Source organism: Prunus avium, chromosome 6 (assembly GCF_965620075.1).
Source record: "Prunus avium chromosome 6, drPruAviu1.hap1.1, whole genome shotgun sequence".
In the NCBI taxonomy this organism is placed as follows: domain Eukaryota; kingdom Viridiplantae; phylum Streptophyta; class Magnoliopsida; order Rosales; family Rosaceae; genus Prunus; species Prunus avium.
The window spans coordinates 874,792-897,297 of record NC_142289.1 but is presented as its reverse complement, the minus strand read 5'-3'; the positions used below and the strand labels follow the sequence as shown (position 1 = coordinate 897,297).

General features: G+C 36.4%; 3 protein-coding genes across 3 annotated transcripts; 2 read left to right on the top strand and 1 right to left on the bottom strand.

Annotated features, from left to right (window-relative positions):
• Nucleotides 1-3,383: 3,383 nt before the first annotated feature.
• Nucleotides 3,384-5,304, bottom strand: LOC148293447 (uncharacterized). The gene has a single exon (XM_088254037.1). The coding sequence runs from the start codon at nucleotides 4,937-4,939 to the stop codon at nucleotides 3,647-3,649; it is 1,293 nt and encodes a 430-aa protein (XP_088110163.1). The 5' UTR covers nucleotides 4,940-5,304; the 3' UTR covers nucleotides 3,384-3,646.
• Nucleotides 5,305-5,640: 336 nt separating this feature from the next.
• Nucleotides 5,641-7,930, top strand: LOC148293446 (uncharacterized). The gene has a single exon (XM_088254036.1). The coding sequence runs from the start codon at nucleotides 6,006-6,008 to the stop codon at nucleotides 7,296-7,298; it is 1,293 nt and encodes a 430-aa protein (XP_088110162.1). The 5' UTR covers nucleotides 5,641-6,005; the 3' UTR covers nucleotides 7,299-7,930.
• A 1-nt stretch (nucleotide 7,931) lies between these two features.
• On the top strand, nucleotides 7,932-9,126 carry LOC110754265 (protein CHROMATIN REMODELING 20-like). The gene is made up of 3 exons (XM_021955318.2): nucleotides 7,932-8,088; nucleotides 8,163-8,416; nucleotides 8,548-9,126. The coding sequence occupies exons 1-3, from the start codon at nucleotides 8,047-8,049 to the stop codon at nucleotides 8,927-8,929; spliced, it is 678 nt and encodes a 225-aa protein (XP_021811010.2). The 5' UTR covers nucleotides 7,932-8,046; the 3' UTR covers nucleotides 8,930-9,126.
• Nucleotides 9,127-22,506: the final 13,380 nt, after the last annotated feature.

Below are 22,506 nucleotides of genomic sequence, written 5' to 3'. Positions count from 1 at the left end.
TGACATCTCCTTTGGAGATGCTCTTTAGCTTATCTATTCGGAAGATTTTTATTTTTTATTTAATTTTTTTAAAAATAATATAGCCATGCGGCTATACAAAGGGTCTTAATTTCTCACTTTACACCCTAAAATCGAAATTTTCTCACTTAACCTTTTGGAACTGAAAAGTTCGGCCACCGTATAATTTTATGTGTATAATACTTGAATTTTGTATGTATTATTGAAAATTTTGTTAAAAAACACGTGTATTAAACATGAAAAATATGTACATACGTGTATTGTACTAAGTCTTTAAGACGTGTACGATAAACGAAAGTATTATTAAAAAAAAACATGTACGTATATGTATAATACAAGTGTTAAACGGGAAAATGCTAGTTAAAAATCAAAAGGAGACAATAGAGACTCGGATAATGGCCAAATAGTAATAAATAATACTCTAAACTACTCTTATCGATAAAAGAAAATTAGGAAAAGATTTTGGTTTTTTTAAAAAGGATCCCAGTATATATTTAAATACTCTTTAAATTTTATTTTAATATTTAAAAAGTATAAATATTCGAATACAAATTTGCGCTCAAGAAACCCAAAAATCAATCTTAGGATTTCGGTTTTGCTTTGATTCCTACACTCTGAATTCTCCCTCTCTTCGTGGATCAAGCTAAGGCTAGGGTTTTCTCTAAACGACGATATCCATCTCCATCTCCTCAGAATGTCACTGTAAGTTCCCTTTTTTTTTTTTTTTTTTTTTTTCCAAACACTTTCACTTTTCATTTTCTGAAATCTTCACGGTTCAATGTATTTGTTGATTATTATTTCAAAATCGAGACACACTCATAGATATGTATTCGTGGTTACATATTAGAAGGTATGTACATATGTTATGCTTTGATTTTAGACTATTCCGTTTGGTTTCCGAGAAAATAGAATAGAATGTGAAGTATGAAGCGGGTTTTGTGTGGCGTGAAGGTTGTGTGTTGCTTTGGTCTCTAAAGATTGGGGTGTTTTTATCACATCCCGGATCGGCTCTGCCGTAGCACGATATTGTCCGCTTTGGGCCCCCCTCTCTGCCTTCACGGTTTTGTTTTTGGGAGCTCACGAGCAACTTCCCAGTGGGTCACCCATACTGGAATTGCTCTAGCCCCCAACTCGCTTAACTTCGGAGTTCCCATGACTCCTAAGCCAATGAGCTCCCAAAAGGCCTCGTGCTAGATGGATGCGAGCATGTACATATAAGGCACATCACCCCCTCTCCGTTGGTCGATGTGGGATCTTTATAGTTTTGTTTTTCCACAGGACTATCATTTAATTTAAAATATCACTAAATTATGATAGAACTGTGGTGGACTTTGTATTTCCTTCATGTTTACATGTATTTTGTATCTGGCTTTTACATATGAATTTTGATATGAAACTAATCACGGCAACAAGTGCTTTGTATTTGGAATGATATTTGTTTTACTTGTGAAACGTTTTCAGTTTTTTTTTTTTAAGGTTGAAGCGGTTACAGTAAGTAGCACCTATAAAAAGCATTGTTCGACTCTCTGTTGCACATGATGAATTAAGTAGGACGATGAGTGGGGTTGTCAAATGAGTTTAAGGCTTTTGATAATGTTATTGAATGATGAAACCATGTTGGAGGATATATGAGTTGGAGCCTAATTAAACTGGGATTGGGCAGTTTGATGCTCATGCGAATGTAGATCAAACAAGTAGTCATTGAGGATGGATGATGATGGTGACATTGATATTTTTTTCTCCAATTGGAACAACAAGAATCCAACTGATCGCCTTTTTATTGTCTCTTGCCTTATATCGCTGCTCTAATTGGAATTTTGACTATAGCCTACATGTGGATTGCCATAGTAGCATGTCCAATGAAACAGGTGATATTTGTGATTTAGGTCTATTCAGAAGGTTGACTCTATCCCCTCTTCATGTCTGGTGGATTTTTGAGCTCCATTAATGAGATGGCATCTTCAGTATGTGCAACTGTTAAGAGTCAGAGCAACAAAAACGATGTAATGTTAAGTAACCTAGTAAGAGGATATTAGAATTTCACATTTATGATGTCTTGCACATGATAGGAATAAAACATCGTTGTGGACTAGTGAAGAATCATGTGTAGGAGGAGGAGTAGCCAAAACACCTCCTGATGGAAAATAAGCCTCTTCAATTAAATCAGTACGTATGCATGTATGATAAGTTTACACTCAAGAAATGACAAATTATATGTAAATCACTTGGAAGTTTAAAAAGAAAATGGTAAACTAAATACCTTTGGATCTAACATGAAGCGTATGGCATCGACCAACTTTTCAAGCGAGAATTCATCAGCCGGAATGGGTGCAGGACCTACTCCTCTGGCACTGGCATGCACCCTCTCCCCCAAAAACGGCTGGTCCCCAAAGAATGGTACAATTGTGGTTGGACACTAAAAAGAACAGGGAATATGAGTCAAATGAGTAATTGAATCATTTACAAATGTAAGACATTATTTACAATTATGATTTTTTATTAAAATATTTAATGCTATTCCCTAAAGAAATAATAATTAAAACGTAATCACTAATGAAAGTAATTAAACAAGGCTAAGATATTATTTAATGAATAAAAAAGAAAATTTTAAAAGTATAGCCGACTGGCTATACCCTTTGAATGGCATAATCTTGATTTCTCTTTTTTAATTACTATTTACTTAGTGAATAATTAGTATTTAAATATTTGATTAAAGAAATAATAATTAAATAAGTCTAAGATATTGCTCGCAAGTTTGAAGGATTGAAGCATTTTAAGAATGATGAACACCCACAATTTTGGTTGATCCAGGCAGGAAAAAAAGATGAAGAAAGAAGAATTTATTTCATGGATCTTATTATTAGTATCACACATTTTATTTATTTTAATACATGCACAAATAGAAATTATAACAGTATAGCCGCTCGGCTATACTCTCTAAATACAATATATTAACAGTATAGCCGATCAGCTTTAAATACAATATTTTAGCATTATAGCCGAAAGGCTCGACTCTATAAATAGAAATTATAAACGTACAACCACACGGCTATACTTTCTAATTTCATTCGAATATTTTAAAAGTACAGCCGAACGGCTATACATAAGCTTGCACTCGCAGAGGATGGAACTTTCTCTCGCAGTCACTGCTTCGTCCTCCGGCTTCGGCACCGAAAAAAGACCCAACCAGCCTAGGCGCCCGCCTAGCTACTACCTAGCCGCCTAGCGACCGCCTAGCCGCCTAGCCACCGCCTAGGGACCGCCTAGCCGCCTAGCGACCGCCTAGCTAGATGGAAGAACAGAGAGCTCAGAAAGGCAAAAGTTGGTTGAGCGCTTTAATGATCCCCTAAATCAGGGCCGGCCCTGGGTGATTTAAGGCCTAGGGCCAAAGTTTAAGAATGTGCCCTTTATCAACAAATAAATAAATATAATTACAATTTTTTATTAAATAATAAATTTTATTAAAATTATAAGAGTTTACAACCGATGATATAAAACACTTTGGGTCTCATTAAAACCTTGTTTGAAAACATTACAATCAACAACAAATTAACTTGCATGTCCCTATGCTTCACCTTCATATGCACCTACAAAATAAAAATAGCAATGAAATCCTAATCACAAAAGATCATTTAAAATGTCTTCTTGTTGCAGTTTTAGAAGCAAAATCATCAATTATACTATTATATTTAATGTTTTCCAACATATCTCTTTCAATGCATAATATAGCTAGTCCATTTAGCCTATCTTGAGCCATAGTGGTCCGCAAATAAGATTTTAATAATTTTAATTTAGAAAAACTTCTTTCAGCAGATGCCACAGTCACAGGTATAGTCAGTAATATCCTATAAGCAACCATTACATTTGGAAACATATCCACACTCTTTACAAATTCTAGAATTTTAATGGATGTCCATGGTTTATCTGTTTCAATTGCTTCACTTGGTAACATCCCTTGCAACACCTGTAATTCTGACTCTAAATCTCTTGCATCAATATCAGTATCATTGTCATGTTTTAAAGCATTTTCAAGATTCACACAAGAGCTTCTCAATTCATTTTCATCCAAAGAAGTCAATTTTGCAGCATCAAATAAGAACCCAAAAATAGATTCAAAGATATGCAATTGTTCAAACCTACTTTTCAATTCACCAAGAGCAATATCCACTATGACAAGAAAGTAATCAGTTCTAAAGGATTCTTCAGAGGATTCTATGTGACTTTCCCAGCGTGTAGTTGACAGTGATTTCAAAGTTAAACCATCAATATAATCAAGTAGCACATTCCACCTTTTTGTTGAATTAGAGAATACCGTATATATGCATTGACATGCTCCAAAAAAAGATTTTGCTTTGACACATGACTTGGCCATATCACAAAGTATTAAGTTAAGACAATGAGAACCACATGGCATGTAAAATGCTCTAGGATTTATATCAAGCAATCTTTTTTGTACACCCATATTTTTCCCTTTCATATTTGATCCATTATCATAGCCCTGCCCCCTTACATCATCAATATTTAGTTCACAGGAAAAATGTCTGCATTGTTCATCAATAGGGAATTTGTGATTATTTTCTCTTATAGGACCATTTTCTAAAAGTAAATCCCTCATTTTTACATCAAGATTATCCCAAGCTCTTGGATCATAAATGTTCAAACTAGTTTCAATTTCATTTTCATTTGTGTTCTCATTTTCATTATGTTCTTCAGCTAAATTTGGTACTTCACGGTTCAAATTAATTTCAATTTCTTTTTCTTTTTCGTTCTCATTTTCATTATGTTCTTCAGCTAAATTTGGTACCTCACTGTTTTTAAGGAAATATTTATTTAAAGATCCTCTTAGGTTTTGAGCAATTTCTTCTTCCTTTTTCTTTTTTTGTCTTTTGAGATTTCCAGAAAGTTGCTTTTTAGGAAACATTTTTAAAAATTTAGCATAAACACACAAGCAATCAAGAACAATAAAAGTAAAACAAATTAAATGAAGACAAAGAAAGAACAATAAAACCTGAATTTTGGGTCTTGTATGCTGTGCTTTGGTGTTGGTGCTCCCAATTTCGGAGAGAATAATCAGCTTTCAACTCAAAATATGGCTTTGTTCCATCCACACTTAGTTCCAGAGAGAATTAGAATTAGAAATTGATTTCAAAGTAAAGCTGCAGACGGAGAGGGAGAGGTTTGCTTCTTGGGAAAACAAGACGGAGAGGGAGAGGTTTGCTTCTTGGGAAAAAATAAGGACGTTGTTGGCATCATTCTTTTTTATTATTGTTTTATAATACCAAGTAAAACTCTCAACTAATATCACATATGCCCTTTTACTTGTAGTTTTTATTTTCCTTTTTTTGCATATGCATATATATATATATATATATGGATTAAAAAAAAATTGTGTGCCCCAATCAATTGTGGGCCCCGGGCGATGGCCCTAGTTGCCCTGGCCAAGGGCCGGCCCTGCCCTAAATAAGAGGGCCAAGGGCAACTAGGGCCATCGCCCGGGGCCCACAATTGATTGGGGCACACAATTTTTTTTTAATCCATATATATATATATATATATGCATATGCAAAAAAAGGAAAATAAAAACTACAAGTAAAAGGGCATATGTGATATTAGTTGAGAGTTTTACTTGGTATTATAAAACAATAATAAAAAAGAATGATGCCAACAACGTCCTTATTTTTTCCCAAGAAGCAAACCTCTCCCTCTCCGTCTTGTTTTCCCAAGAAGCAAACCTCTCCCTCTCCGTCTGCAGCTTTACTTTGAAATCAATTTCTAATTCTAATTCTCTCTGGAACTAAGTGTGGATGGAACAAAGCCATATTTTGAGTTGAAAGCTGATTATTCTCTCCGAAATTGGGAGCACCAACACCAAAGCACAGCATACAAGACCCAAAATTCAGGTTTTATTGTTCTTTCTTTGTCTTCATTTAATTTGTTTTACTTTTATTGTTCTTGATTGCTTGTGTGTTTATGCTAAATTTTTAAAAATGTTTCCTAAAAAGCAACTTTCTGGAAATCTCAAAAGACAAAAAAAGAAAAAGGAAGAAGAAATTGCTCAAAACCTAAGAGGATCTTTAAATAAATATTTCCTTAAAAACAGTGAGGTACCAAATTTAGCTGAAGAACATAATGAAAATGAGAACGAAAAAGAAAAAGAAATTGAAATTAATTTGAACCGTGAAGTACCAAATTTAGCTGAAGAACATAATGAAAATGAGAACACAAATGAAAATGAAATTGAAACTAGTTTGAACATTTATGATCCAAGAGCTTGGGATAATCTTGATGTAAAAATGAGGGATTTACTTTTAGAAAATGGTCCTATAAGAGAAAATAATCACAAATTCCCTATTGATGAACAATGCAGACATTTTTCCTGTGAACTAAATATTGATGATGTAAGGGGGCAGGGCTATGATAATGGATCAAATATGAAAGGGAAAAATATGGGTGTACAAAAAAGATTGCTTGATATAAATCCTAGAGCATTTTACATGCCATGTGGTTCTCATTGTCTTAACTTAATACTTTGTGATATGGCCAAGTCATGTGTCAAAGCAAAATCTTTTTTTGGAGCATGTCAATGCATATATACGGTATTCTCTAATTCAACAAAAAGGTGGAATGTGCTACTTGATTATATTGATGGTTTAACTTTGAAATCACTGTCAACTACACGCTGGGAAAGTCACATAGAATCCTCTGAAGAATCCTTTAGAACTGATTACTTTCTTGTCATAGTGGATATTGCTCTTGGTGAATTGAAAAGTAGGTTTGAACAATTGCATATCTTTGAATCTATTTTTGGGTTCTTATTTGATGCTGCAAAATTGACTTCTTTGGATGAAAATGAATTGAGAAGCTCTTGTGTGAATCTTGAAAATGCTTTAAAACATGACAATGATACTGATATTGATGCAAGAGATTTAGAGTCAGAATTACAGGTGTTGCAAGGGATGTTACCAAGTGAAGCAATTGAAACAGATAAACCATGGACATCCATTAAAATTCTAGAATTTGTAAAGAGTGTGGATATGTTTCCAAATGTAATGGTTGCTTATAGGATATTACTGACTATACCTGTGACTGTGGCATCTGCTGAAAGAAGTTTTTCTAAATTAAAATTATTAAAATCTTATTTGCGGACCACTATGGCTCAAGATAGGCTAAATGGACTAGCTATATTATGCATTGAAAGAGATATGTTGGAAAACATTAAATATAATAGTATAATTGATGATTTTGCTTCTAAAACTGCAACAAGAAGACATTTTAAATGATCTTTTGTGATTAGGATTTCATTGCTATTTTTATTTTGTAGGTGCATATGAAGGTGAAGCATAGGGACATGCAAGTTAATTTGTTGTTGATTGTAATGTTTTCAAACAAGGTTTTAATGAGACCCAAAGTGTTTTATATCATCGGTTGTAAACTCTTATAATTTTAATAAAATTTATTATTTAATAAAAAATTGTAATTATATTTATTTATTTGTTGATAAAGGGCACATTCTTAAACTTTGGCCCTAGGCCTTAAATCACCCAGGGCCGGCCCTGCTTGGAGGGACTGTTTGAGGTTTTAGGTTTTAAGAGAGATGAGTAGCTGCAATTATGAAACTATGTATTGAATTGACTGCAACAATTAGAGGCCTTGGGGTTTGGTTTCTTGTGAAGTATAAAATCAGAAGTCAAACTGTGGCTATTTTATGAATGGCGTTGTGGACTGTAATAGAGGCTAAATTTGGAGATGGGGTGCAGGAGATTTATCTCATTCTTTCTTTTTGGGAAATAAATACGAAAGCTTTAGGCGTGTGCCAGACAAAGCCACTTCAAGATGGTCCCACCCCTCTAATTCTTACACATAGTTATATCATATCAAAGTCCTTGGTGGACAGGGGACAGTAAGCCTGATGATTATTGTTCCTCTACCAAGCATGAATCTTTGACGAACAATGTGACAAATTCTAAACAATGTATTTGTTCCGTTTTCAGGTATGGCCAAACAAAGCCGGTTTTCGCTTACAGATTGATGGCACATGGAACCATGGAAGAAAAAATTTATAAGCGTCAGGTAATGGGAGAACAAACTGGGTGTATGGTTCTATTATGTGAATGAAATTTTAACAAAGGAAATGTGGCAAATAGGTAACGAAGGAGGGCCTGGCTGCAAGGGTTGTTGATAGACAACAGGTGCATAGGACAATATCTAAGGAAGAGATGTTGCATCTTTTTGAATTCGGTGATGATGAGAACCATGAGCTTGGCCAAGATAAAGGATGCTCGGACCAAAATATGACTGGTGAAGTTGAAATTTTGCCTAAACACGAAGTGCCTCTTTCTCAAGGAAGTTGCTCTTCTGACAAGCTAATGGAAGGTTTACTTGGCAAGCACTATCCAAGGTATGTTTCCATGTTCTTAGTATTTTCATCATCTATTGGTATATGATTTGGTTGCCTGGCTACAGCGGGCCACTGTTGGCATATTTACCCCTCTCACTCACTCTCTTACGGATGAACTACCTCGTTTTCAGGTGGATTGCCAATTTCCACGAACATGAGACCCTTTTGCAAGAGAATGAAGAGGGAAAGCTCTCAAAGGAGGAGCAAGACATGGCTTGGGAAGTATACCGGAGAGCATTGGAATGGGAGGAAGTGCAGAGAGTTCCTCTCAATGAATCTGCAGTTGACCGAAAGCCCGCTGGACTAAATGTGGCCTCATCTGCACCAGAGATGAGCAGCCTTGCTGAATCGAAAGCGAAGGATATTTCTGTGCAGCGGAAATGCACTAATCTTTCACATTTGCTAACCCTTAGAAGTCAGGGGACAAAAATTGGTTGCACTACTGTGTGTGGGGAATGTGGTCGTGAGATATGCTGGAAGGATCTGCATCGAGATGGCAGGCTTGCAAGGTGAACGAGAGGGCCTTCCAAAGTTGTTGTAGATTGTGTGATGTAAATGGTTCGATTGTATATTGCAGTTTCTGTAGGTTCAATGCCCCCTTGAACACAATTGGAACATTCTTTTTGGCGTACTTGTTTTGTTTTGATGATGAAATGTCTTACTCGATACCACAGAAATAGGCTTGTATAAATCAAAGTTGCGAGAATGAATTGAGCAATGAAAATCCGAAACCTTTTCCTTGGGATGAATTTGTTGAGATGTTTTTTATATTTTGTTTCATCATTATTTTTAAAAAACACCCAATATGGTCCAGTTTTCATAATTAATTATTTGAAATGAAATTGTTTCTTAATGAGTTTAAGAGGTAGAAGATAATCAGAACAGGACGTACCGTACTCACTATCTAAAATTGAATTAAACGGGATATACTCTTCAACCTCAACTACAAAGGGGCCGATTGGCAATTATTTTCGAATAAGACAAACGACCCTGAGGCCAATTCTCGACTACTGCAAAATAGATGATAATGTCCCTTGTATCCTGCTAGATGACAGAAGCTGGCAGGGTATTATGGTACTATCTGACTTCGTATCTGTTAAAAAAATCACTCAATTTCACAAAAACATTGCAAGTTTTATGAGTTTACACAATCGATCTTTTGTGTTTACTTCTTCACGTGATCAACTACTGATTCTGAACAAATTGTTTATTTCAGAAACTAATTAAGTCGCCAAAACTCACAATCAACATACTTGAGCACTGATGAGGGCTAAACGACATTATATATTTTGCACTACTCCAAGTAAAAGAAGATGATGACGACCATGAGGATACTGGAACTGAGGTTACCATAAAAAATAAAATATTTATTTCGGAAAAAAAATCTTTTGGTTTCTTTTTACTTGGCATGCATAAATTATAACTTAGTCTATCTCTCGAATAAATTATTATAACTTAATATTCTCTCTCTTGCATAAATTATAAGTTAAAAGGTAACAATTTGATCTCATAAACCTTAAACCTCAATAGAAGGGGACTGTATATATATAACTTCCATTGAGGGATTCCTCAAATAACACCATTGTAGGGCCTATTCCGCATTGTATTTCACTAATACAAATCGTCTATTTTATAGATATTCATTCAAAAATCATCTCTATAAAAAAATCACTTGAATCTGAAATCATTTGACCAATCAATTAAATTATTGAAATTTTAGTACTTCCTTGAAGCACCGTATCACTACAACAAAATGTTGCTTTAGCAATTGTCAAACGGAACTAGAAAACTTAGACAAAATTGCAGGTTCCTCCTAAATACACCTAAACAACTCATGACAGCATGAGTTAACTCTTTGAGAGAGAGATTCAGATTCTCCGTGAAGTCTTTATGGCTTTTATGTGAGCCTGTATGGCTATTATGTGAGTCTTTTATGGCTCTATTGTAAAGATCTCGCTCTTTCAGTGCAGATTTCTGTTCTTTTCAAAAAGTTTTTCTTGCTTTCTCTTTTGGCTGCTGTAAGGAAAAACATGGAAGGAGAAAATAGGGACTGGGAAGATGATTTGCTTACTGACGAGATGGCTATTCACTTTGAGGACAGTCTTGATCAAGAGGAGAGGATTGAAAACAAAATAGCTCTTGTGGGTTTACTCATTGCTGAGAATGAACATCCTCATTCAATAGTAAAAGATATCCTAAGAGTGGTCTGGAGCAATATGGGAAATGTTAAGGTGTGTCGAGCAAAGGAAAATGTCTACTCCATCACGGTGGAAAAAGAAGAGGTAGCCAGAAGATTATATGAAGGAAATCCTTGGTTCATAAAGGGTTACACTTTCACCCTTAAGCCTTAGCCTCTATACCACTCTTTAGATGATATTATTCCCGATCGTGCAATCTATTGGGCATAGGCACATGGGCTTCCAAGGAATTTATGCACCATGAAGAATGCAAGGTAGTTGGGGGGAAGAATCGGGTCTGTCCTAGAGGTGGAGGATACCATTGAAACTGAGTTTATAGGTTTCCTTAGAATCAGGGTGAATATTGATGCCTCGAAACCTCTCCCATCAAGGTTTATCCTTCCTTGTGTTGTTTCTGGTCACAGGAAAATCAGGCTAGCGTATGAAGGACTTAAAGAGTTTTGCTTTAAGTGGTGAATGTTTGTACGACGGACTGCTGGGCAATACCTTAGCAAATACGACAAATCCTTAAAACAACGACATCATTACCCCCTCTGTCCGGGTCAGTGTCTCAAACTGTTGCTATGATTCCTGGGACTGATGCAGCTAGGATGTCCCCTCGCATGCCTAATCGTGCAGACTATGCTAGGCTAGGTTATGGGACCTAGAAAGTTTTGGAACTCATTTAAAAAACGGTACCCTAACCCTAGCAGTGAATGGGCTCTCACTGGAGCATAATTGGTGTGACCTAAAAAATATCCCTCCCTGGGCCTTTGCTAAGCCCAGCAACCTCCTTCTGCCTACCGAGAATTATGCTGCTAAAAGTCCAACCGAAACGGGTAATGGGCCCAAGATTGTAGAGGTACAGGAGACACAGCCCATAAGTGTATTGGAGGAAAAGCAAGCACGTGATAGGTGTTAGGATAAATCGCCGATGCAGTTAGATATTCGCTTCTCGAACCCAACTAAGAGGATTAAACCCTCATTCTCTCCAAGAGCAGGATTTTCTTCACGCTTCTCTTGTAGGGGAGGTCGAAGTAGCATGGGGCAAACTCATGGAGCGAATAGCAGAACTCGTGGTGCTCATAAATTACAAAGAGGAAACAGAGGTATTTGTTGATGCTCTTTTTGGGAGGGTCAACTTAGATAGAGGTGGAATGGTGGATGATGTGCGAAGACATGGGTCCTCAGCAGGTGTATGTGTCTTCGGCAGTTAAGGTAAATAAAGTAAATAAGCATGCAGAAGACAAGATATACGTGGTTCACCCGAATGATGGGCTACGTACACGGAGAAGATGTTTTCATTATGATTTGTTTACGTTTGTACAAGGGGATTAGACCCAAAGATAAATGGAAGAAAGCCTAGGGCCTAAGGTACAAAGCTAGGAATCTGAAGCCCAGGGGTCAAATTCCAAGATCCGGAGACCCAAGACCCGAAGACCAGACCAGCAGGAGAGTCCCGAAGAGAGAGCCCTTTTCTAAGGGGGGAGTAGTCTTCTTTTATAGGTGAGGGGGAGTGTCAATTTCTTGTAGTTTTCCGATGTGGGACTCCTGGTTACTTGGTTAGTCACGGTACCAACAGTATTGTTCTTGAGGATGTTGATCTATGTGATGTGGAGATCAGTCATACAAAAGAGTTGGCAGAGGCAAAGAACAAACTAAATAGACTGAGAAATGAAAAGGAGGCGAAAAATGGTTGTGGTGGCTGGCCAAAATCAGCCACACGTGATCAATGAGACAAGTCTCCAGGAACTGTCAAGGTTTGGGTAATCCCTTGATAGGTCTCTATTTGAAGGAGCTAATCCGCTCAAAAAATCCCTCAATGGTGTTTCTTATGGAGACAAAAAGGAACACCTAAAGAATAAACTTGTTACGTAGACAATATGGTTTTCATAAGAGTTTTACGGTAGACCCTGTTGGCACAACTGGTGGTTTGACTGTGTGGTGGAAGCATGGGATTGAGATAATCAATTCATGTCAGTAATGGATTGATACAATAGTAAAGGAGGTGTTAGAGAATTTTGAAGCTCGTTGCACTTGGATGTATGGTACTCCGTATCATCAGAAGAAAGCTGCTTTCTGGGAATCTTTGTCAAATTTTGATAGGAATGACAGCCTAGCATGGCTGGTGATTGGAGATCTAATTGAAGTGTTGTGGCAGAAAAGGAAGGGGAAAGGGGGAGGGGGGGGGGGGGGGGGGGGGAGGGGTTAGATGGAATCCTAGAAGAAAGCGATATCTTCTAGACTTTATGAATTTTAATAACTTACTGGACTTAGGTTATAAAGGTCAGAGATTTACGTGGATCAGGAACAATGGTGACTGTTGTAAGATAAGGGAGAGGAATGATCGTGGTCTTTCGAATACCTAATTGCTTGTGTGCTGGCTGAACACTTGTGTTCATCATGAGCCATGTGTAGGTTATAACCATTGTCCACTATTTTTGGTCAATGAACATGCCTCTGGTAAAAAGAAAGCTCTTTTCAAGTTTGAAACTAAATGGCTAAAAGAGCCAGACTGTAAAGAGATTATTCGTGCGATTTGGGAAACTCCCACTTATGGCCCTCCATGCAAACAGTGGTGTGAGAAACTAAAGAATTGTCGAGATACTTTAAAAAGGTGGAGTAAAGCGAGGATTCAAAATTGCAGACCTCGTATCCATGAACTGATGAAGGAACTCACTAAAATTTGGTCCAATCATACTAGTGGGGACCTTGTTATTAGTCAAATGAGAGTGAAGTACGAGTTGGAGAATTTGTGGAAAAATGAGGAACAGTTTTGGAGTCAGCATGCTTGGGTCAAATGGTTAAAAGAAGGGGATGCAAAGACAAAATTCTTTCACCTATCCACTATTCAAAAGGAGGCAATGTAATCGCATCACGAAGTTGAAAAGTGAGGATGGTAGTTGCGTAAGTGGACAAAGATTGCTAAGTAACGACAAACAATGTGGGCGCTGTAGATTTTCACTTGCAATGAAATATTTTTTTCCTCACGGAAAGTGTAGCGGGAATTTTGCACAATTCCATCCAAACCTATAGAAGCCTTTTAACGAGGAATTAATTTCCTTGCAGTATGTCTCCCACATCATTTATTAACGAGGATATAGTTTTTTCCTCGCAGAAAGTGTAGCGGGAATTTTTGACAATTCTCTTCAAACCTATAGCAGCAAACAATATATAATCCTTGCAATATAAGCTTTTTAAAGAAGAATTAATTTCCTCGCAATATGTCTCCCATTTTCACAATTTATTAACGAGGAAATAGAGTTTTCCCTGCGGAAAGTTTAGCGGGAATTTTTGACAATTCCCTCCAAACCCATAACAACAAATAATATACAATCACCGCAATAGAAGCCTTTTAACGAGGAACTAATTGCCTCACAATATGTGTCCCACATATTTTCAAGTGTTTTTTTATTTACAATTCCCTCCAAATCTATAGTGACAAACAATATATAATCCTGTTTTAATGAGGAATTAATTTCCTCGCAATATGTCTCCCAATTATTTTCACCATTTATGATGTGTGGCTGTATCAGATGATGACACATGTCCTTTTCTTTGTATTTATTGTGTTTTTATCTTAAACAATTCATAAGAAATGAAATAAAAATGTATTTATTTTTCACGGGCGTCATCTTATACGGCGAACTGCACTGCACTCTGATTTGATAGCTAGATAATAATACTCTACTGTAGGTAGATGATGTTGTTTAGTGAAGGATTAAACACGTCATTACATTGGAACACAACAAATTAAGCATATCAAAAAGTAGATGATATATTTCGCAAATGCAGAATCCATCCATCAATTCCTAGTTATTTAATTATAGAATTGATCATCTTGTAGTGTAGTGTAAACTTATGGACTAAACGACCACAACTGAAGCACCAGAACCTAACATTCATTCTCAACATCGAGATTGTTCATCATAACCTCAACGCCTTAACACCTTTAATCCATTGAACATAATTTGCGAGTCTCCTCACACGAGGTGCCGGAGGCATAATATGAACAATGCAGTTTTCCACAATCTTCCTGACTAGCTTCATTCCTCGAATTGGATCCATAGCGGCAACCATGTCATCCTATTTATAAGCAAAATAAAAATCATTAAAAGTCATAACTCTCTTCTTACTCCACCTGAGTATCTGGGAAGACTAGATAAAATAAATTTCTAAACACAACCATCAAAAGTAGGAAAAAAAAACACGCTAATCTTTGGGCAGAGATAAATGTTACAACATGTCAGTTTTTCAAGTTACTGCATCCCAATTACATTGTAAAAACAAAAGAACGAATAAAGAAACGACAAGCAAAAAAATGTAAACGTGATTTTGAAGATGTTGCTTCATAACTACATAAGAATGTTTATAAGAGCATAAACGATTGTACGAAATAAAAAATAGAAGGAAACTTAAGAAATAACAGCTGGCTTGATACCAAATTTTTTGCAAATCCCATCGAAAATACCTTGTGTATATGAGGTAGGATGGCATTCCATTCAGTACTTTTATTGCCTGGATCAAAATGACGCAAGCTCAAATTAGAAGTTTAATAAATAGAAGAAGTTTTTTTTTTTTTCTTTTTCTTAAACTCTTCAATGAGAACAGAAATCCTTGGAGGATTCAAGCAAAAAGGAAAGCCAACATAAGTTTTTATAATTAAAGTTAGATAAATTAAACATAAGCTTTTCATTGAGATGTACATATTCTAACAAAAAAAGAAAATATATACAAGCAATTAGCATTCAGCGAACTGCACTGCACTCTGATTTGATAGCTAGATAATAATACTCTACTGTAGGTAGATGATGTTGTTTAGTGAAGGATTAAACACGTCATTACATTGGAACACAACAAATTAAGCATATCAAAAAGTAGATGATATATTTCGCAAATGCAGAATCCATCCATCAATTCCTAGTTATTTAATTATAGAATTGATCATCTTGTAGTGTAGTGTAAACTTATGGACTAAACGACCACAACTGAAGCACCAGAACCTAACATTCATTCTCAACATCGAGATTGTTCATCATAACCTCAACGCCTTAACACCTTTAATCCATTGAACATAATTTGCGAGTCTCCTCACACGAGGTGCCGGAGGCATAATATGAACAATGCAGTTTTCCACAATCTTCCTGACTAGCTTCATTCCTCGAATTGGATCCATAGCGGCAACCATGTCATCCTATTTATAAGCAAAATAAAAATCATTAAAAGTCATAACTCTCTTCTTACTCCACCTGAGTATCTGGGAAGACTAGATAAAATAAATTTCTAAACACAACCATCAAAAGTAGGAAAAAAAAACACGCTAATCTTTGGGCAGAGATAAATGTTACAACATGTCAGTTTTTCAAGTTACTGCATCCCAATTACATTGTAAAAACAAAAGAACGAATAAAGAAACGACAAGCAAAAAAATGTAAACGTGATTTTGAAGATGTTGCTTCATAACTACATAAGAATGTTTATAAGAGCATAAACGATTGTACGAAATAAAAAATAGAAGGAAACTTAAGAAATAACAGCTGGCTTGATACCAAATTTTTTGCAAATCCCATCGAAAATACCTTGTGTATATGAGGTAGGATGGCATTCCATTCAGTACTTTTATTGCCTGGATCAAAATGACGCAAGCTCAAATTAGAAGTTTAATAAATAGAAGAAGTTTTTTTTTTTTTCTTTTTCTTAAACTCTTCAATGAGAACAGAAATCCTTGGAGGATTCAAGCAAAAAGGAAAGCCAACATAAGTTTTTATAATTAAAGTTAGATAAATTAAACATAAGCTTTTCATTGAGATGTACATATTCTAACAAAAAAAGAAAATATATATAAGCAATTAGCATTCAGCGTCCAACAAATATGATTGGCATGTCGTTGCCTTGAGAGAGAAAGGAATTACATTGAAGTAATAACTTACTACCTTAGCAAATCAATTGAACTTGAAGAATAGATCATAGGTTACCTATTGTTAAGCTCATAATTTCATACATATACATGCCCTATTTACTTACTTCTTTTGCTTAGTTTCCTAGACTTCTAAGTTATTTGCCTTCCTTTGTGTGTTTTGTAGGCAAATAGAGCAAGAGAGCATAATTCATGCAATTCAAGCATGTTAAGGCCTAATTTGGATGAAGGGAAGAAGAGCTTAAAGACAAACTCAATTTTGGCTACAGCCCCCTGCCAGTCCAGTTTCGTAGGTCATATTGCAAGCTTTGTTTCAGCAACCTACATAGCTCGAATGAGGCCACATTCTTCATGAAAGTTGTTCCAATTGGTGTGTACTATAACATATCCAAAATTCAGCCCCATTGGATAAATCTGGAGTCCGTTACCTAGCAAACACAGAACCATGCTCAGGATGGATCTTATCAGCGCGGAAAATGAGTTAGCAATTTGTTTCGGCCTTAACTTCCTCCTCCGACCTTGGATTGGCCCAAATGATATATGGCTGGAAAGAAGACATTCTGAACTTCAAGTTTGAGTGCTTAAAGTCTTAATTTGCTTAAGGAAAGCCCAAGTTGTAAGCCCTTGAAGTTGCTGGTCATGCTGACCTCAGCATGTGCTGGTTGGATGCTTGGTCATGGTGAGCTAGGTATGAGCTATCATTTCTGGTTGGAAGCTTGGTCATGGTGACATGAAGATGAGCTAGGGCTGCTGGTGGGATCTATTGGTGAAGTGCATCAACCAATTCAAGATTTTCTAATACAAGTGCATCACCCAATTTAGATTTTCTAATACAAGTGCATCAACCATTTCAGATTTTATAAAACAAGTGTTGTATGCATTAGCCATATTGAATTCAGATTTTCACTTCCCCTAGGCCTATAAATAGAGAGGTTCTCTAAGCTTGTAAACACACCCCAAGGGGGGGGAGCTCTCAAACACTTCTCTAGAGCTCCCTTCCCTTCTCTCCCTCAAATTCTCTTAGTTTTCCTTTCTAGTTCTCAATTCTAGCTTTCTTTAATGTTTTCTTAGTTGTAATTTATTTTTCTTGTAATGTACATTCTTTCTTAAGTATTCAAGTTTAATTAGTTTCCAAGTTTCAATTATGGTTTTTGTTCTTATTCATTATGCTTATAAGTTAATATGCTAGTTTGAATGATTGATCACCATTTAGGCTTGCATGTTAGCTATCTTGGTTTGAATTAAGAGTAGACACCATGCTTTAATTCGAATTGAACTATGAATAGGAAGAGTATGTATGGACATTCGACAACAGGGATTAGATACATGCTTGGTTGTTTAAAATGTTCTTCTATGCTTAATGGGTTCCTAATGCTTAATTTTAGGTTAGACAACAAATGATCAAATTAGGGAATTAGGAACACAAGGTTATGACCACACACCATGGCTTAATCATACTTTAGCTAGAATCAATCCATTAATCTAAATTGAACTTGGGAACTTATTTGCTTGAGTTACTTATTTCTTTCTTCCTTGTTTTATGTTCTTTGTTTTTGTTTCTATTTTGTGTAGGGAAACTAAATTGGATCATTCAATCACCAATCCCTGTGGAATCGACCTCGCACTTACATATGCTATACTACCAACGGTTCGTGCACTTGCGAGTATCACAAGTTGAGGATGCAGCTTAATCCATTTTGGTGCAGCTGTATCTACACAACACCTATAAGAAACAATAACATAAGATTTGACTTTGTACCCGAAGTGGAGGAACTTCTGTCAGGAGGAAACATCATCTATGCACGAGGAATCATAATTGGGCATAACTAATTCAAAGAAACTCCGAATGGTGAACCGTAAGTTGTGTTGGATGCATTTCAACATCACGAATGGCCCAGTATTTTTAGCTTCTTCATATTCCTTCAGTGACCTTTGGAAATACCCAAAATACCCTTCACATGTGCAACCTGCCAACACAAACCATTCTAGCTCTTAAGCAATCACCATTCCTCACCTAGACTACCTCATAAGCCCATAGATGTCCCAATGGAGTCACGATAGAACCCGCTTATGTGCGATCCGTGCCCACTACATTGCCGCATAACAACACCATATAGGAATATCCTATTCTCCTCGGTCCATGGACCACAATGCACCACTGTGTTCACCATTTTCAACTTCTTTCAAAGTTCCACGTCTCGTCCCTCTTTAGGCCCAGACCTCCGTCTGTTGTCATACTCAACCATTGAACAAACTAAGTTCGATGGTCAGGTACTTCCACATTTTCCACATTTGAATAGATGCATCCCGTCTGGGTGTGACTTATAAGCCAATCGTGTGTTCTCCAAAACACCTCCATTTGTTTGTGCATATGCGCTGCCATACCTCCCTGGCATTCATGGGTCTTCCCCACTTATCTTATTGATGCACACTCACGTCAACATGCCTCAGAAGCGAAGCTCCATGACACTTAGGCCATCACAATTCACCAAGGTCAACGTGCTCTTCAGACAAAAAAATTCTTGTTTTTTGTCAGATTTAGGGTTGTAAATTAGCATAATTATTAACTTAAACTTTAATCAAGGTTTTAGATTTGATTTGATTTAGCGATTAAAACTAGGCTATGAATTTCATCCATCAATCTCATAATCATTATTAGAAGAAAATAAGAAAACGAAATTTTATTTTCAGTAAATTGATGAGAATGGCAACAAAAAGGAAGAATAAGAAGAAGAGAGAAAGATACTTATGCGTCTATGAAAGGGCATACGGAGAATGGTCAAATCATATGGGCAGTCAGACTTGGCGACCTTCATATTGTGGGCGATTATCTCCTCTATGTTGATCTTGTTTGTCATCATAGCTAATTGTTTGGATAATTGTTCAATCCCTAGCCTACGCACAAACAGAGAGAATGTTTGGGTAGTTGTTGAAAGCCTAGGCACTGACAGGCAGAGAGAAATAGAATGTTACCCTAGCCATAGACACAGAGAAATAGAATGAGTTTCTGTCAAAGCCGTGAAAAGTAAGAATGTGTTTTTTGGTGGGGTATTTATACGAGGGTGACGTATAATGGATTTTGATGGGCTTTGGATTCCGAATAGGTCTGCATATTTGTAAAGCTAATGGGTTTTGATGATTTTGGTCATTGCCTAGACTATTGGGCTTTTAGGGTTTAAGGTAATAGCTCTGTGATAAAGTAAATCACTATCTATTTCTTATTTTTCCTTATTGTTTTGGGATAATAACTTCTGACTTAATTACCCTTTTTGATATATCGATCCCAGTTTGTTTTGGGATAGTAGCTCCTGACTTGCCATTTTTTATATCCCAGTTTGTTAATATCATGCGTCCAATTCTATATTGATTATTAACAGTAACTTGCAGTCTGTCCCTTTCAATTGCTTCAGACAGCCTATTCAGTAATAAGTTCCATCATGGTACCATATATTTTCTAACAATGATGATGAGGTAGGATGCCAAAATATGAAGTCTGCTGTGCTTGAAGATTTGGAAACCTGTAATAATGTTGACCAAGAAAGCATAACGAGTAATGGTTCTTCTCCGGTGCCCGATTCTAGTGAATCAAGAGGCTCCAAGCGTCTGAATGAGGATGAGGAACTAAACATTGATAATAAGAGGGGTCGAACCGTTATAATAGATAGCGATGATGACGCTCCATTGAAAGATATTTCAGACTACAATTTGATAAAATATGAGGACCAGTCCAATGTGGATGCGAGTATCTGCATATCTGCCACTGGTGGTCTTCCTTCACATAGTCTGAATAAGAAGGTCTACTGCACTGCTTGTAATAAACTTGCTGTCGAAGTGCGCTCACATCCACTTCTGAAGGTGATTATTTGTACAGATTGCAGATGCTTATTGGACGAAAAGATCATGTGAAGGTATGGGCATGAGTAACTTTATGCTTTCTGCATCTATATTTGAACATTTTGAATAACTTTTTCATGATCATGCAAGTGACAGAATGTAAAGCTCCTCACTTGTTTTTTTTTTCTTTGGGTAAATACCACAAGGTGTCCCCACACCCGAAATGCTGGATTAATCCCCTATCGGGGTTCGGCTTGCCCCTGGATACAAAGTGCTTCCAACGGATTTTGAACCCTTGTTATTTAGGCACCAGGTAGCTCACCACCCAGAGGTGGTAGTTTGGAAACTGCATCACAACTTGTGGTTTCTCACTTGTTCTTTTGGATTTGGTTGTGCAAGTACCCAATAAAAAAAACAAAAAACAAAATTTGTGTCGCCCAAGTCTTGGTGACATATGTATTCCTAATGTCCTGCATAATCATCGATGCATTGCACAGGGTCGCAACCCATGCATACCAACATCCGAATATCTTCCTTCCACATTGGACAAGGCCAAACCCAAGCCAAGTCCATCGAGTATTGTCAAATGCCTCACTTGCTGACGACATAATGAATGCCATTCATTGACCTCACTATTGGTATATGATTTGGTTGCCTAGTTATAGCGGCCACAGTTGGCAACTTTTAATTATAGGTGAATGAGATAAACAATATATTACAGTGATTAATGATTTCTTCTAATTATTTGGCTCTTCTAGAGTCTTAGCATAATTATTAACTTAGAATTTAATAAGGGTTTTAGATTTACTATCATTTAGCGATTAAAACTAGGTTATGAATTTCATTCATCAATCTCATAATCATTACTAGAACAAAATAAGAAAAGAAAATTTTATTTTCAGTAAATTGATGAGAATGGCAACAAAAAGGAAGAATAAGAATAAGAGAGAAAGATGCTCGTGCGTCTACGAAAAGGCAGACGGAGAACGCTCAAGTAATTTGGGCAGTCAGACCTGACGGCCTTCATGTTGTGGGTGATGAAATATGTTTTTCCTCGCGGAAAATGTAGCGGAATTTTGCACAATTCCCTCCAAACCTATAGGGACAAACATTATATAATCCTCGCAATAGAAGCCTTTTAATGAGGAATTAATTTCCTCCCAATAAGTCTCCCATATCATTTATTAACGAGGAAATAGTTTTTTCCTCTCCGAAAGTATAGCGGGAATTTTTTACAATTCCCTTCAAACTTATAGCGGCAAACAATATATAATCCTTGCAATAGAAATGTTTTAAGGATGAATTAATATCCTCGCAATATGCCTCCCATTTTCACCATTTATTAACGAGGAAATAGTTTTTTCCTCGCAGAACGTGTAGCGGGAATTTTTGACAATTCCCTCCAAACCCATAACAACAAACAATATACAATCCCCGCAATAGAAGCCTTTTAATGAGGAACTAATTGCCTCGCAATATGTGTCCCACATATTTTCACGTTTTTAATTAACGAGGAAATAATGTTTTCCTCACTAAAAGCGTAGCGGAAATTTTTTACAATTTCCTCCAAACCTATAACGACAAACAATATATAATCTTATTTTAATGAGGAATTAATTTCCTCGCAATATGTCTCTCAATTATGTTCACTATTTATGACGTATGGCCGTATAAAATGACGACACATGTCCTTTTCTTTGTATTTATTGTGTTTTAATCTTAAACAATTCATAAGAAATGAAATAAAAATGTATTTATTCTTCACGGGCGTCATCCTAAACACGTTATTACATTTGAACACAATAAATTAAGCATCTAAAAAAGTAGATGATATATTTCGCAAATGCATAATCCATCCATCAATTCCTAATTATTTAGTTATAAAATTGATCATCTTGTGGGGTAGTGTAAACTCATAGACTAAACGACCACAACTGGAGTAGCAGAACCCAACATTCATTCTCAACATCAAGATTGTCCATCATAACCTCAACGCCTCAACACCTTTAATCCATTGAACATAATTTGCAAGCCTTCTTACACGAGGTGCCGGAGGCATATTATGAACAATGCAGTTTTCCACAATCTTCTTGACTAGCTTCATTTCTCAAATTGGACCCATAGCGGTAACCATGTCATCCTATTTACAAGCAAAATAGAAA

Bases quoted from the DNA above. Each gene is read 5' to 3' on its own strand.
- LOC110754265 (XM_021955318.2), top strand. From the start codon at position 8,047: ATGGCACATGGAACCATGGAAGAAAAAATTTATAAGCGTCAG. The intron at 8,089-8,162 runs GTAATGGGAGAA...TGTGGCAAATAG, and splicing joins AAAAAATTTATAAGCGTCAG to GTAACGAAGGAGGGCCTGGC. The intron at 8,417-8,547 runs GTATGTTTCCAT...CCTCGTTTTCAG, and splicing joins CTTGGCAAGCACTATCCAAG to GTGGATTGCCAATTTCCACG.
- LOC148293446 (XM_088254036.1), top strand. From the start codon at position 6,006: ATGTTTCCTAAAAAGCAACTTTCTGGAAATCTCAAAAGACAAAAAAAG.
- LOC148293447 (XM_088254037.1), bottom strand. From the start codon at position 4,939: ATGTTTCCTAAAAAGCAACTTTCTGGAAATCTCAAAAGACAAAAAAAG.